The 13,710-nt window shown below is 46.3% G+C and overlaps 1 protein-coding gene across 2 annotated transcripts in view; it reads left to right on the forward strand.

Annotated features, from left to right (window-relative positions):
* The window catches only part of THUMPD2 (THUMP domain containing 2), a 35,695-nt gene extending 33,496 nt beyond the window's left edge, over nucleotides 1-2,199 (forward strand). For both annotated transcript variants that reach the window (XM_045828841.1, XM_045828842.1), the window contains one exon: nucleotides 1,265-2,199. In XM_045828841.1, the coding sequence (XP_045684797.1) occupies nucleotides 1,265-1,589 (325 nt within the window). In that variant the 3' untranslated portion in view covers nucleotides 1,590-2,199. The remainder of the gene's footprint in view (nucleotides 1-1,264) is intronic.
* Nucleotides 2,200-13,710: the final 11,511 nt, after the last annotated feature.

Consider the following 13,710-nt stretch of genomic DNA (forward strand, 5'->3'; position numbering starts at 1 on the left):
GGATGGAAGTGAAGTAGAGGCAGTGGCGTTTGGAGACAGATGTATCTAGCTTTGCTGATCGGCCTGTGAGGGGAAGCTCCTGACATCTTTGCTGGCCCTGAGGAGATTCCAGTTTCCTTATCAAGCTTCTTGGGAGTAGTCTGCACTTGACATCTGCTTCCTCACCTTCCAGCGCCCCTTGATTCCCACAGACCAGCCTTTGCTCCAGGTTCACTAGTGACTTCTTGTAACCCTACTCACCTGTTAGTCCTGTGGCGTTTGACCCTGCTGAGACCCTTCCCTTCTGTGACTGTACTCCTGGGACACCGTGACATCACTTCGTCTAGACTTTCCCTGAGGCTCGTGTTTCATGAGCCCTTCCTCCTCTGAGTCTCTGTTCCTTGGCCCCTTTTCTCCTCTCACTGTGCACTGCCACCCCAGGTGGTCTTACCCGCAGTATGGCTTTACCTGCAGTTCACTGCTGAGAACTCCGGGATCTCCACCTCCAGCCATCTCCTGGAATCCACGCTGACTGCTGATGCCCAAACAGAATTCCTCTCCTCCCTCCTCCTCCCACCACCCTGCCATTCAGCCTCGTGTGAAGCCACTCTCACTGCCTCCTCCTCGTCCCTTCTCCCTGCCTCTGATGCTTTCTCTGCCTCCATCACCTCCCCCGCTCCAGCCCCCGGACATCCCTTGGCCTGGCTCACTCCTGCTCGACTCGCCAACTTGCCGTGTGGGTTTGAGACCCTCTCTTTGCTGGCCTCTCTCCCACTGTTCAGTAATCTCAACAGCAACTCAGAGGATTGGATCCATTCATTACTTTTTCCACTTAAGTACTATACAGACCTTGGTCAAGTGATTGAAATGAATTCTCCTCAACAAGCTCAAGGTCTTCCCATTTGCCAGTCCTTTGTTCATGTTCTCATTCTTTCCTGGTGCCTTTCTTCTGCCATCAGCCAGTTGACTTTAATATGTGCTGATTCTTTAGGATTTCTCATTTGCCTTTTCTTTTATACAAGCATTTATTAAAATATTATTATAAATTATTTTGAGGCTGCCTTTTAAGTAGAGTAAAAATAGATAATTAAAGCAGATTTGTACTGGCAATTCCATAATACTATAATGAATATGCATTATGGAAGATACTGCCTAATGATCAAAATCCCTATATTTATATAGATAAAGTTAAATTTCACATTAAAACCACCAAACACTTTAAATAGGATTGTCTGTTACGTACAAAGAAGGGGACACTCACGCCAGCTATCACTTTCTGTCACAGAGTGCTTCATGCTGGCGGCACTGCCGTACTGTTGCTCAGCGAAGCTCACTGCAGGGGCCTCACAGATGGCGAGGAGAGCAGCGTCCCTTCGAATTCCGACGGCCGCCGCACAGACGAGCCTGGAGCCCAAAAGTGCTTGACTCCCGAAGGAAAAACTGGCACGTCAGAGACAGTGCCACCTTCCTTGGAAGCCAGTAACCAGGAACGTTTACCCAAAATGCCACCGTTTGGCTCTTTGGTGCCCGTGGAATGCTACAAAGTTAGCCTTGGGAAAACAGATGCATTCATACACAAATACAAGAAGTCGTACTCTTCCGGACTATAGCAGTGTACACACTGAGAGCCACGTTCAGGTCCTTGAATGTCAGCCCTCCAGCAGAAGCGTTTGCCCCTAGGATCTGGAGAGAGCCACAGAGTTGCAGGTGGACAAATGCCCCCGAAGACAGGAGGCGTGGCTGCTGGACACAGGTTTTTAGTACGTGTTTCTGCTTTAGGCTCTGGAGGGCTTCGTGTTTCTGACAAAGAACAATTAATAGATATTAAACTCAAGTGCTCCTAAACTTTGTGTTCTTTGAGAACAGGAAAAGTTCTGCTCTGCCTGCAGTGTTTCTGAGCACCAACCAAACAAAAATTTTCAGAGGTTCACAGAGTGTATCAAAGTCGTCACAGGTCGGTAATAGTTTATCAGATTTTTTTGAATATAGAAACTTTTACGCTAACTCTTTTGATATTAAACCTGATTTTTGAACCTATAATTTTATGTACAATACATTTTATATGTTATACATCTTGTATTATGTAAAATATCAATGGGAATGCTGACAATATGAACTAAGCCGATATCCTCCAACATGGTAGAAAATGGGTAGTTTCTACCAGGGTAGTTTCTTCCTAAAAGCATTAATAAATTGTCACCTCATCTTCTTTAAATTAAATGCATTCCTTGTGTGTACTGCTTGAGAAGAAACAGGAAATTAATGAAAATATGATTTTTTCCAATAACATAACGTAGTAGCTTCGCTTCTCGTCTGCTTTAGAAACGTTTCTCTATTCGGGCAGTCCCGCCTCTCCAAAGCAGAAACAGGAAACTGTTCTCCAGCTCTGCTGGGGCGTGTGACGTGGGCCCAGTGTCAGGGCCCACTGGTCAGAGTGAGGCCGTTGGGCCACAGGTGGGAAGCGGAATTTTCCCCTGAGAGCATCTCACAGGAGGCTCCGTGGGACCCGCGCCTGTCTTATATTCATACCTGCTCTCTGCTCTCTGCCGAGGCACTGTTCTAGGCCTGGGATCACGTCAGTGAACCGAACAAATATCCCTGCCCTAAACATTCTAGTGGGAGACACAGATAAGAAACAACAGACAGAATAAGTAATTTATTTGAAAAGTTAGAAGCTGAAAAAGTTAGCAGTTCCAACTGATGGAGTTGGAAAGGAAAGCAGAGTAAAGTGATTAGGGAAGACAGGATGATGAGCAGAAGTGTTCTACATTTTTAAATAGATCACGAGAATATGAGATTTGAGCAAATATTTAAAGACCTTGAAAGAGCAGACGGAACAGCCAGGCACAAAGACCTGGAGGCAGGAAAGGATGTGCTGTGTTGAAGGAACAGCAGCGTAGGCAGAGGTGGCAGGAGCAGCATGAGCAAGCAGGGGAGTGAGAGCACAAAGACTGAGTGAGTGGCAGGTGGGGACGGCGGGTGAGGTTGCTAAGACCTGGAAGACTGTTATTTTGACTTTGACTCAAAGCCACTGGAGAGTTTTGAACAGGCTGCAATCGAACATAGATTTTACAGGATCACTATGACTGCTGTATTATGAATTGATTGTGCAAGGGGAGAGGCCAGTTGGAGAGCTTTTTGGCAATAATCCAGGCAAGAGAATATGGCAGCTTGCCGCAGGGTGGTAGCAATAAAGGTATAAGAGGTAGCTAGATTCTGGGTGTATTTTCAAGGTAGAACCTGCAGGATCTGCTGATGTGTTTGATGTGTGTATGGTGTGATCGATGGAAAAGAGACAGGAATGACTGCAAATTTTGGTCAAACACCCAGAGCAATGGAGTTTCCACCAAATGGGAGGGGAAAGGCCACAAGAAGGGCAGGTTGGGTGGGAAATATCAGAAGTTCAACTTTACACCTGAGACATATATGACACCAAGCAGGGATGTGAGTAGGCAACTGAATATATGAGAAGGCAGTTTAAGGAAAAGGTCTGCTCTGGAGATACAGATTTGGGGATTTTCAACATATAGGGGCCATAAGACTGGATGGGATCGCCAAAGGACTATGTGGGGTTGGTGGGGGTGGAGAGGAACAGGACTGAACCCCTGGTTCCTCCAACACTCAGACGGCGGGAGAAGAGGAGGAACCTGCAAGGGGCACTGAGAAGGAACAAGTGTGGCAGGAGGAAGGGAGAGTGGCTGTCTGGAAGGCAAGTGGGCGAAGGCTGTGGGAGCGAGCGATGAGCCATTACATGCTGCTCACTGGCCCAGTCGGGTGAGGACTGAGAACTGACCACTGACTTTAGCGGTGCGGGTCATTTGCGAACCTAACAATGGGGTTTTGATGGAGTGAAGAAGCAAAACCAGACTGCATTGGGCACATGAGAAAATAGGAAAAGGGCTGGAGGTGGTATAGACGACACGTTTGACTAGTTTTGCTAAAAAAGGGAGTGAAGAATGGAGGTAATATGTCGGTAGGGCATGTGGAATCCAGAGAACGATTTTTTTTAAGTGGGACAAGTAGCAGCATTTTTTTTATGTTGATGAGAGTGTAGCAGGAAAGGCAAAAACTGATGAAGCAGAAAAAAGAGGATAAACGCAGGAGCAGCGCCCTTGGATAAGGGGATGAAGGCAGTGTGCACGTGGAAGAATTAGCTTCCGATAAGAGCGTGAATAATGTCTCCATGGTTACACGTGGGCAGGCAGCATGCAGACATTTCTGCAATAACATGATAAATGTGCTTCTGAAAAAATTTTTTATTCTCAAATGCATACACTGAAAATAACCATTTATGGGAAAAAAAATAAGGTTGGGGCCAACCATTCCAAACCCATCAAACTTTGTAGCCTGCACACTAACAAAAACACCAATTAACATAGTTTTTTTTGAACATAGAGATAATAAATGAATACATCAGAAAAGAATTTCACCTTTCCAAGAAAAGGGCAAAGCCAGCTCAACAGACTCTGAAAGAAGGACGGGTAGAAGCTGCTGAGCTACACTGTAAGGCCTTCCAAGACAGACTCTGTGGCCACCCTGAACCAAGAAGAGGCCGGTGTGGTGAACGGGCAGCCTGTAAAGGACCTTGTTCTCCTGCAAGTGCTCGTTTAGATTATTCCGCTGCTGCCCTTCGCATTCAGCTGCTCTTGTCTGCCGGCATACAATATTAACGTGCTAGGGGAAAATTGCTTATGAACCCACCCAATTCCCACATGGCAGTGACATCATCCGCCGACTGAGCCTTAATGTTGGAGCTAATGCCCATTACAAAAACACGCACTGTAGGAGAACAGACCCTCGGTGGGAGCAGATGCGGGAAGCGGGGCAGATGTGGCGGAGGTAGACTGTGGAAGTCCTCTGCTGATGGCCTCCATTCTCTATGAGAAGGTATGTGGTAACTTCTCCAGTTCTGAGGCTGGAGACGCAGACTACCTGTGTCCCACTGGAACAGTCACGAGTCCCTGCTGTGGAGGAGGCCCGTGCCTTCCCGGTGTCTTTCCCTTTCCCCAGCCCCCCTTGCTCAGCGGCCTCACGGACCAAGTGGCCCTGGTTTCGGGCATAGAGATAATGCACTGGCCCCATAAGGACTCCTTCTCACCAGTGCTGGTTAACTTTCAGCAGCAGAAACTAACTCTGAGATTTGTCGTAGTACCACGCCCAGGAGGGGATTACAGTGAAGGCCCTTCCCTTGTGGAGAGGGCAACAATTTGTCCTCAGTGGAAAAACTACTTTTTCTGGATTTGGATTCTCCAGGCCAGCAGCACCTTTCATGAGCTTACCAAATTGCATTATCCACTGTCATTTATTTCCATGCAACAATGCTTCCCACCAGAGTTGACTTACAGTGATGTAAGGCAATAGATAGGCCTGTAGGATTTCTAGTCCTGGCATGTACGCCATCACTGGAAACAGAAGGCCTTATGGGATGGTGGGACAGCCCATTGAACACTCCATTGTGCCGGCATACAGAGAATTCCTTGAGAGGGTGAGATGCCCCCCTACAGGATGCTGGGTGTACTATGAACCAGTGACCAATAGATGGCGTGCTTTCTCCCAAAGTCAGAATAAAGTGCCAACGGTGAGAGTGGGAGGGGTACCTGTTCCCAGGTCCTGTCACCAGATCACCTCTAATGAAGTGGGCACCATAATGGAATCCACTTTCTAGAAGGGTGGCAGCTCAAGCACCTGACTTTAGGGGTCAGCAGGGACAGAGGGCAGTACTCAGGGCCCCACATCAATGGTGCAAGCTGTGGTGTGGGTGCCCAGCAGAGGCTGCAGTGGGTCCTTGGGGGACCCATAGCCCTGGGGCAATAGCCGTGTCATAGGGTTTGGATGGTGCTCCTGGTTGGATAGCCACCCAGACTAATTTTCTGGCCCTCTTGAACATCATACTATATTTGTAAATAAACCCCTTTATCGCTGAACTACCTGGCGGCGATTCTGTTGGTTGTACCTGGGCACCCTGTCCCACACAGCGGGGGCGCTGAAGCGCACTCCTTTCTCGCAGGCCTGCCTGTCTCATCCTTGGCGGAGCGCCCCGTGCACTTTACACTTTCCCTGCGGCCTTATTTCCCAGGTTTCAATTTTATGTTCTTTGCTCCCCCCGCCCCAAAGTACTTTTAATATTTTTGGCCTCTCGAAGACTTTGAACAATATAGTTTTTTTCCCCCATCAAGTGTCTAAGCCTTACTTACATTTTTAGGAGGAAAATATATATGTGGGGGTGGACATCTTCATGTATGTAACCAAGAGGCAGCGAACAGCAGGTAGGAAAAGATGTTTCTTCTTTGACTTCGATGACAGTGGAGGTTGTAAGAGGCAGTGGTGAGAATTATCTTAGACACCTCACAGTATCCAGTCATGGTTTCAGTTTCTGCCGGAATAGCTTTATTATCAAAGGCATAAGACAAAAAAAAAAAAGCTTTTGGAGAATTTTCCAAAATTTGAGGATGTCTTATAGTTGGAGTACTTCATAATAGTATGACCCTTTGTCACAGGGTGTGGCATATAAAAACAATGAACATTTCTCAAACTAAACTAAACGGGCTCTGTCAGAAGGGAACGAATGCCTGCAGACAGACCTGAGGACGGGGAGTCAAAGGGACACTTAGAAGAAAGCCGTGCAAGAGATGGCCGTCGGGGAGACACCTCCTTTCCACAGAACCTGGAAAGCTAAGTCCCATCAGGGATTCAAAATACATTGATTTTAAAGAGGAACCCCTCCCTCGGATTCTAGATAAATGGGATTGTTCAAGGAGCTATGCAGAAAGCCTTTGGGCTGAAATCATAAAATCAGGTGAAGTGTAAGGTCTTTCAGAAAGCTATCCTGGTAGCTGAGAAATCTCAGGTTAGTAATTGTTAAAAAAATTTTTAAAGATTTTATTCACTTATTGAGAAAGGGGAAGGGAGGGGGAAAGAGGGAGAGAAACATCAGTGTGAGAGAGACACATCAATCGTTGCTCTCACACACACCCCAACCCATGACCAAACCCGCAACCCAGGCATATGCCTGGACCAGGAATTGAACCAGTGACATTTCTTCACTGTGTGGGATGATCGATGCCCAGCCCACCGAATCACACAGGGTCAGGGCTCAGGTGAGTATTCTTATGCGTACTATACAAACACTATTTTACCCTGGTGTTTGTAGCCTTTTCAATTCTCTCATTCTTTCACTCATTCATTTACTCCTTCACTCACTCAGCTATCAAGCATTTACTGAGTGCTTGCTATGCATCAGGCTCTGGGGTTGCTCCTTGGTGAACTGGCCTCATGGGAAATGCTGCAGTGACAGCTTTCTAGAAAGAGGAAGGCAGGGGTGGGAGGGCGCCAGCCAGAAGTCCACGTTTCTGAGAGATAGGATTATTTCTGCCCTTGGAAATCGGGAGATGAGACCACTCTCTGAGAGAGCTTGGCTGAGGAAGGGGGACAGAACCCAGGAAAATATTTGAGAGTAAAAAATAAGGGACTTGTTGGGAGTTTAAAGAAAAACTGAAAACTTACCCAGGTACATGAAGACCTCAACTTTAAATCAGACAAGCTCATTTAAGAGAATCAGAAGATTGGAAGTATAATTTTGCCATCATAATGCCACAGTCATTTAATATTGTCAGGTTTCATCAAGTTCCTTCAGCAAGAACTGCTTTCCCAAGAGCGTGACAAATGAGAGCAATTACTGTGGGTCCCCTCCTGTCTGGCCCCCTGTCTCTTACACATTATTTCCACCATTTAGTGGTCATCCCTCTAGCTGCCCTTTTGTGGCTCCCGCCCTTGAGATGTCTGCACTGTGTGAGATTGAGTTCACCTTGGAATAGTGTCCATATGAACCATGTATTCTGTCAACGGGGCCCTTGGGCCCCAAATGCCCAGTACCAGCCTCGATATTAGCATGGGAACCAAGGGGAATGAATTCACTGGCCCAGAGGTTTTTGATTACTGTTGTTCTGTAAGTCATATTGTATCACTTTTTTGATTATTGTTTTTCTGTATGTCATTTCACTGTCCTGCTCAAAACCCTCCAATAACTTTCCATTTTATTCAGAATAAAACTCAAAGTCTTGATCTGGCCCTTGATCACCCTCCAGGTTCATCTCTGACACCCTCCCTTTCACTCCACCCCCTCGCTGGCCCTGGACTATGCAGAGCTCAGTCCCATCTCAGGCCTCCGTCCTCCCCGCTCGACATTTTTCCGCCTCTGCATTGCTCAGGCTCTCTGCTCCAGGTACCTGCGTTGGCCAGGCCTCCCTGGCCCCCCTTTCTAGATGAGCCACGCCCTCGCCCTTCCCACCCTTCCCTCCTAGTGTTCTCCATTTCTCTTTACAGCACCTGTCACCACCCAGTTCTTTGCTTATTGTCTATCTCTTTGCATTACAATGACAGCTCTTGAGGGGACTGGCTTTATTGGTTTGCTCACTGATTACCCCTGCACAGAAGTCTCGTGCTAGCTGCTCAGTGTCGATCAGATAAATAAATGACCAAGTGCAGGTTACTTCTCAGGTCACCTGCCAACCAAGTGAACAGGGTGAGAGCAGGCTCAGGATGCTAGAGCGAGTCCCCTCTCACTTTGACCAAATCCATGGATTCCAGTGTCACAAAGGGAAAAGGAAAACATTTTCAACTATTACTCCCTGAAGGAAGACTTTCTTTTCCTTTTTTTTGTGGTGACATTGGAACGCCCGGAATCACGCGGCACAGAACCAGTTGCTCAGTCGTTACTAGGTAAAAGCGTGACATTTCCTGTGACCCCCTTCCTGATTATGTAGGCGTATCGCAGACCCACAGGCTGATTGCTTTAAAAAGTGAGGAGATTGCACTAAATTACATCTTAACCCCTTGCGTTCTTCACTTATCTGGCTTCCTGCAGTAATTGTGTGTGCTGTTTGTTTGTTTTTTTTTTTTTTGACAAGTTTGTGACGAGGGCGTCTATGAGTCCCACTGCACGGGGCTCTGTGTGGCTCTCCACCCGAGCCGCCTCTCTCCAGCTCATCCTCTTTCTTCCCTCACCTTCACTTCGATCTCTTGAAAACCCTTCCCCATTCCTGCGAACACCCTTTAAGTCGTTACTTTATTTGGAGAATGCTTTAAGAACTGGCTCGTTCTTTCAATCAATGCTGCACTAATCACCTGTTTTATCTCCCCCACTTTACCTTTCACAGTTGGTTTGGTTTCAATTCCCAAGTCTGTTTGATGTGAGAAACACATTGGCATGACAGTGATTTACAGCAGTCACAGCAGAGACATATAGAGCAGAGGCTGGTGCTCCATCGGCATGTTTGCAGGAATACAGATACCTAGTCAGGTCTGTCGACCTCAAACCCTAGTTAGCTCACTTGCTCGGGAGACATACCTTGCTAGAGACAGGCCGAGAGACCTTGGGTTAATGCTCAGCCTCAGCATCCCCCATTGTCCACAGGGATGACGATCAGAACCTTCATATACCTTCCTGTCCTGAGCTTTTGTTTCATTCTTAACTCACTGCATAGCAACTCACCTCTCGGAGAGAAAATATGAAATGAAGTACTCTCTCTGATGCATAATTAAAAAACCAGGAGGATGCCCTTGCATGGACTCAACATCAGATGGCTTTATTACATTGTTTGTGTAATTTACCTGCTATGTTTTACAACGAGTTCACATTCAATTTGGAGAAAGAAAACAGATAGTTTATAGAGATGTCCAAACTATCTGTGGGCTTCTTAAATGGAAGGTGGTTGCCCACGCCCCCAGAAAGCACATCAGCTTGTGGACAGCCCCAGAGGTCAAGAAGAGATAGATGATTTTCAGAGCCACACATCCAGACAGTCACAGAATGAGGACTAAAATTCATGAGTCCTGAGTCCTTGTCTTCTCTCTAACAACAAAGTTATCTAGTCTCTTTTTCTGAGTAATTGCTTTCATCTAATAATTTTTTAAAAAGCCACAGGGAATGCTCTTACAGGACAAAGGAGGACCTACCCACTTAAATATTAATCTCTGAGCCACCCTGGTGACATGGGAATTTGTTAAAATGCTCTGGCGGGAGAGTGCCAAGAAGTTAATTAAAATTGCTGTCATACCTTTAGGCTACTGCAGAGTTCAGGGTCTCCTGAAGGCCAGTCTCGTAAGGAGAGGTTCTGTGCTGATAAAAATAGGTCTGGCCTTCTTTACAGAATCACAAAGGGCAGTGTGTTCTCTGGTTAGAAATACAGCAGCTTGATTAAAAACTGCAGAGCAGTAACTTCCAAGGGGAAGAATGAAAAACAAAGAGGAATGTGAACCCATCCAGATGTATAAAATTCTGAAAAATAAGCTCAGATATTGTTTTAAAATGCACTATTGGCATTTCTACTGGGTGTCGAGTAAGGGGTCCATGTCTTTAACCCGAGAAAGTGGAGAGAGTGGAAAGAGGATCAACTTGGGGGTAAACAGACCAGAATCAAAACCTTGGCTCTGCCACTCAGTTCCTTAGAGAAGGCTACTTAACCTCTATGAGTGTCAGTTCTCCATCCATAAAGCAGGGGTACTTGTGAAGAGCATGGCTTGGGATAACCAAGTCAGTCCCTTTGATTTTCCCTCAGTGGAGAGGAGCTTTCTTTTCCACTTATTTATATCTAACCTTTACAAGAATGAAGGAGACCTGGGAATTGACAGGGAAGGGACTCTAGCATCACCCTCTTAGAATCAAGTGCTTTAAAAGAGGTGGTGTGTGTGTGTGTGTGTGTGTGTGTGTGTGTGTGTGTGTGTTGAGCACCCAGTAGAGTCTAGAACTAACAAACGGAAAACCAAGGCTTAGGGAGTGATGAAAAGCTTAACAATTATTGCAGGTCTCTGGATTTCTTTTGCATTCTTACGTTTAACAGCCTCAACAGGTGTGCTAAGATGTGCTGTGAATTACCTGCGAGGAATGAAGCCACAGCTGAGTGAAGTTTAGTTCAGGCCCAGTTTCCAGAGCAAGCATTTGTGTGCTCATCACAGTCAATCTGACAGGCAAAGCTTTGGGGATAAAAATGAAAACTGTTTTATGATTCAAGAACTACAGGTCACAAGCTTAACATCTGGCTGTGATTGTGAGGGCCATATTGTGATCTGGGAGCACAGTGAGTCCCAGCCTCTTTTTGCCAGGATCTAGCAAAGCCCCATGATCCCTTGCTATAGCATAGCTTCCATGGACTTGCCAGAACTCCCAGAGGATGTCAACCCACATCTGTGCAGATAGTGAAGGAATTTACCTCTAAGGTCCTAAGTAGATTTAGAACATTCCCTGATGAGCCTGAGGGTACAGTTCCTGCATCCTCAGAAGCCTCGCTCACCATGGTGACATCATCAGAGCCTTGGCCATCCAAGATCAGCAGATCATAACGGGAGTAGTCTGTGCATTTTGTGGATGCCGGCAATGCCAGCCCTAAAGCACGGCTGGGGCTTAAGGAAAGTAGGCCAGTAGTCCATCCAGTGGAATTTAATCTGGGGTGGCCAGTGTGTGACCTCTGCCCTTCCCATTCACTCACAATCACTGTGTTCTTTCCCTGTGGCTGGATTGAAGTCTTCCCAGGCTCCAGTAACTGACCAAGTTCACATTCAAACTGAATGCTATTTGCCATCCCCGGTAAAGGCAGCTTCTGGAGAATGACTACAAATCAAAGAGGGTGAGTCAGCAGTTGGAAAATTAGAAAGGAGCATTGGGGCCATTGGCCATATTCTCAGCGACAGCTTTTCAATCTTGGGCTCCACTCAGTAAAGCATAAATGCCATTCTATGTGACACTGGATTCACCACAAAACTTAGTTTTGGGGTTTTTTTTTTTTCATTTTTTCAGGTTATCTTATCCCCCCTTTTCTACAAGAACCATAATTGCCTTAGTAAACAACCTAACTCTAAAAATTGCTTAGTTGTCATCCTTAATAATACCCCTTCCCTTCCCCCTACCCCTCCATCTAATTTACCAGCAGGTCTTGTCAATTCCATCTCAAAAATAAGTCCTCTCCAGCTTCGTCTCCCCCTTCTTGATCCAGGCTGCAGTTGTGTTGCCTGGAGTCCCGAAACACCCTCTTTCTAACTGGTTTCCTCACCTCCACTCTTGGCTTCTTCCAGTCCGTGCTCTATCCAGTCCAACCCTGACATTCTTAAAGTAGAAACCAGGCCACGTGACTGCTCTTCTCTAAACACTTTCACTGCTTTCCATCACTAGAACAAAACCCCGCTTTCTTGCTGCCGTCAGCAAGCTGGCTGTCTGGTCCATCTCACCTGCTCCGCTGCGCCTGCTCTCTCCACTCCAGCCCCTCCTCGGCCTCCTCTCAGTTCCTGTTGGCAGAGAGACCCCAGGAGAGGGCCTGAGGGAGACCCATTAGTAACCCAAGTCCTTACACACAGCAGGAAGTATTTCACAATACTTACATGCTGATGGGGAAAAAATAGGCAATAGAGATAGAAAATTATCTTATCTGATAGCCAACCAATTTGTTTTCCTCCATGGAAGCTTCAATAAGGCACAATCTAACAGGTTTTAGAACGGTTGCCTATGGAGAGGAAATATATTGGCTAGCCAAGTTCCCAGTATGCAATGGGGCACCCTGAGCATCTTCAAGCCTTGGTGATTGCCCTGCAGCAAGAACTTCCTCTCCTTCTGGTCAAAGGAGAGGGCCTAGAGAAATGAAAATAATTCAATTTTAATAAGTTCTTGGTCAGTAGAGCTATTTGCATTTAAAGGTAGTCATTTTTGAAGCAGTCCTTTCAGAACTCCAGTTAGAGATTTAAAACATACTCGAACATAAATGGGAAAGCTTTCATTTGAGATGTAAAACCACACTGGGGTTAGTAACAATGTTGTTCAAGCCGTCAAATAAATACTCTGTAGTGCTCAGTTCATAGCACATTCCACGTGATACCTGGGTTAGTTTGGGTTAATAGCCCCTTTAATTATTCTAATGAGGCTTAGTTGCTTACCAAGCCATATTCACATTCCATTTAGCCTATTTTACTACTGCATATATTTTTATAAGCTCCCTAAAATTGGTGCTCACGGAGTTCTGTCCAGGGAAGATGAATTTATCTTTGTGACTCTGAATTCATGTACTTGTCCCACAGAGTTATGAGCACCGTGTTCCAGGGCTAACTACTGAGGACAATACAGGAAAACAACCGAGTTTCCACCTTACAAGGCTCTTTGATCCAGTTAGGGGTGAACAGGTGGCTGGGATGCAGCGTAGTGGTCAGGAAAGGGGTTAAAGCCGTGTGATGTTCAAGGCAGGCTTCCAGGAGGGTTGTGTTGTAGCCGAGTCACAAGGGAGGGTCAGCAGGAGCCAGGCAGAGGAGTGGAGGACCTCAGCAGAGGAGACAGCCTGAGCAAAGCCCTGGGGGCAGTGAGGGGGCAGTGACTGGGCAGCATGAGCCTCCCACATGCACCGCCTTCCATTGGATCACTGATCTTTGACCCTGTGGCCTCCTGAGTCTTCAGGATCCCAGGTTCCTGTTCATCTTTAGCTCAGGCAGCTGAGGCTTCTCTGTGCAGTATACCTTTGTCATTCTTGGATTTAAGTTTCAAATGGGAAGTCTTTCAAAGGCGACAACAACAACTAAAAGTTAATGTACTTTTTATGTTGCTGAGGATAAATTCACATCAGAATGATATGAAGTAAAAATGTACAGCCAGCGTGATTCAAATGAAACATATATTTTTTTTATTTTTAGAGAGGGAAGGGAGAGAGATAGAGAGAGAGAGAGAGAAACATCAAAGTGCGGTTGCTGGGGGTTATGGCC

The sequence above is a fragment of the Phyllostomus hastatus genome, unplaced genomic scaffold (assembly GCF_019186645.2).
Source record: "Phyllostomus hastatus isolate PE091 unplaced genomic scaffold, TTU_PhHast_1.1 phas_scaffold_78, whole genome shotgun sequence".
Classification (NCBI taxonomy): Eukaryota; Metazoa; Chordata; class Mammalia; order Chiroptera; family Phyllostomidae; genus Phyllostomus; species Phyllostomus hastatus.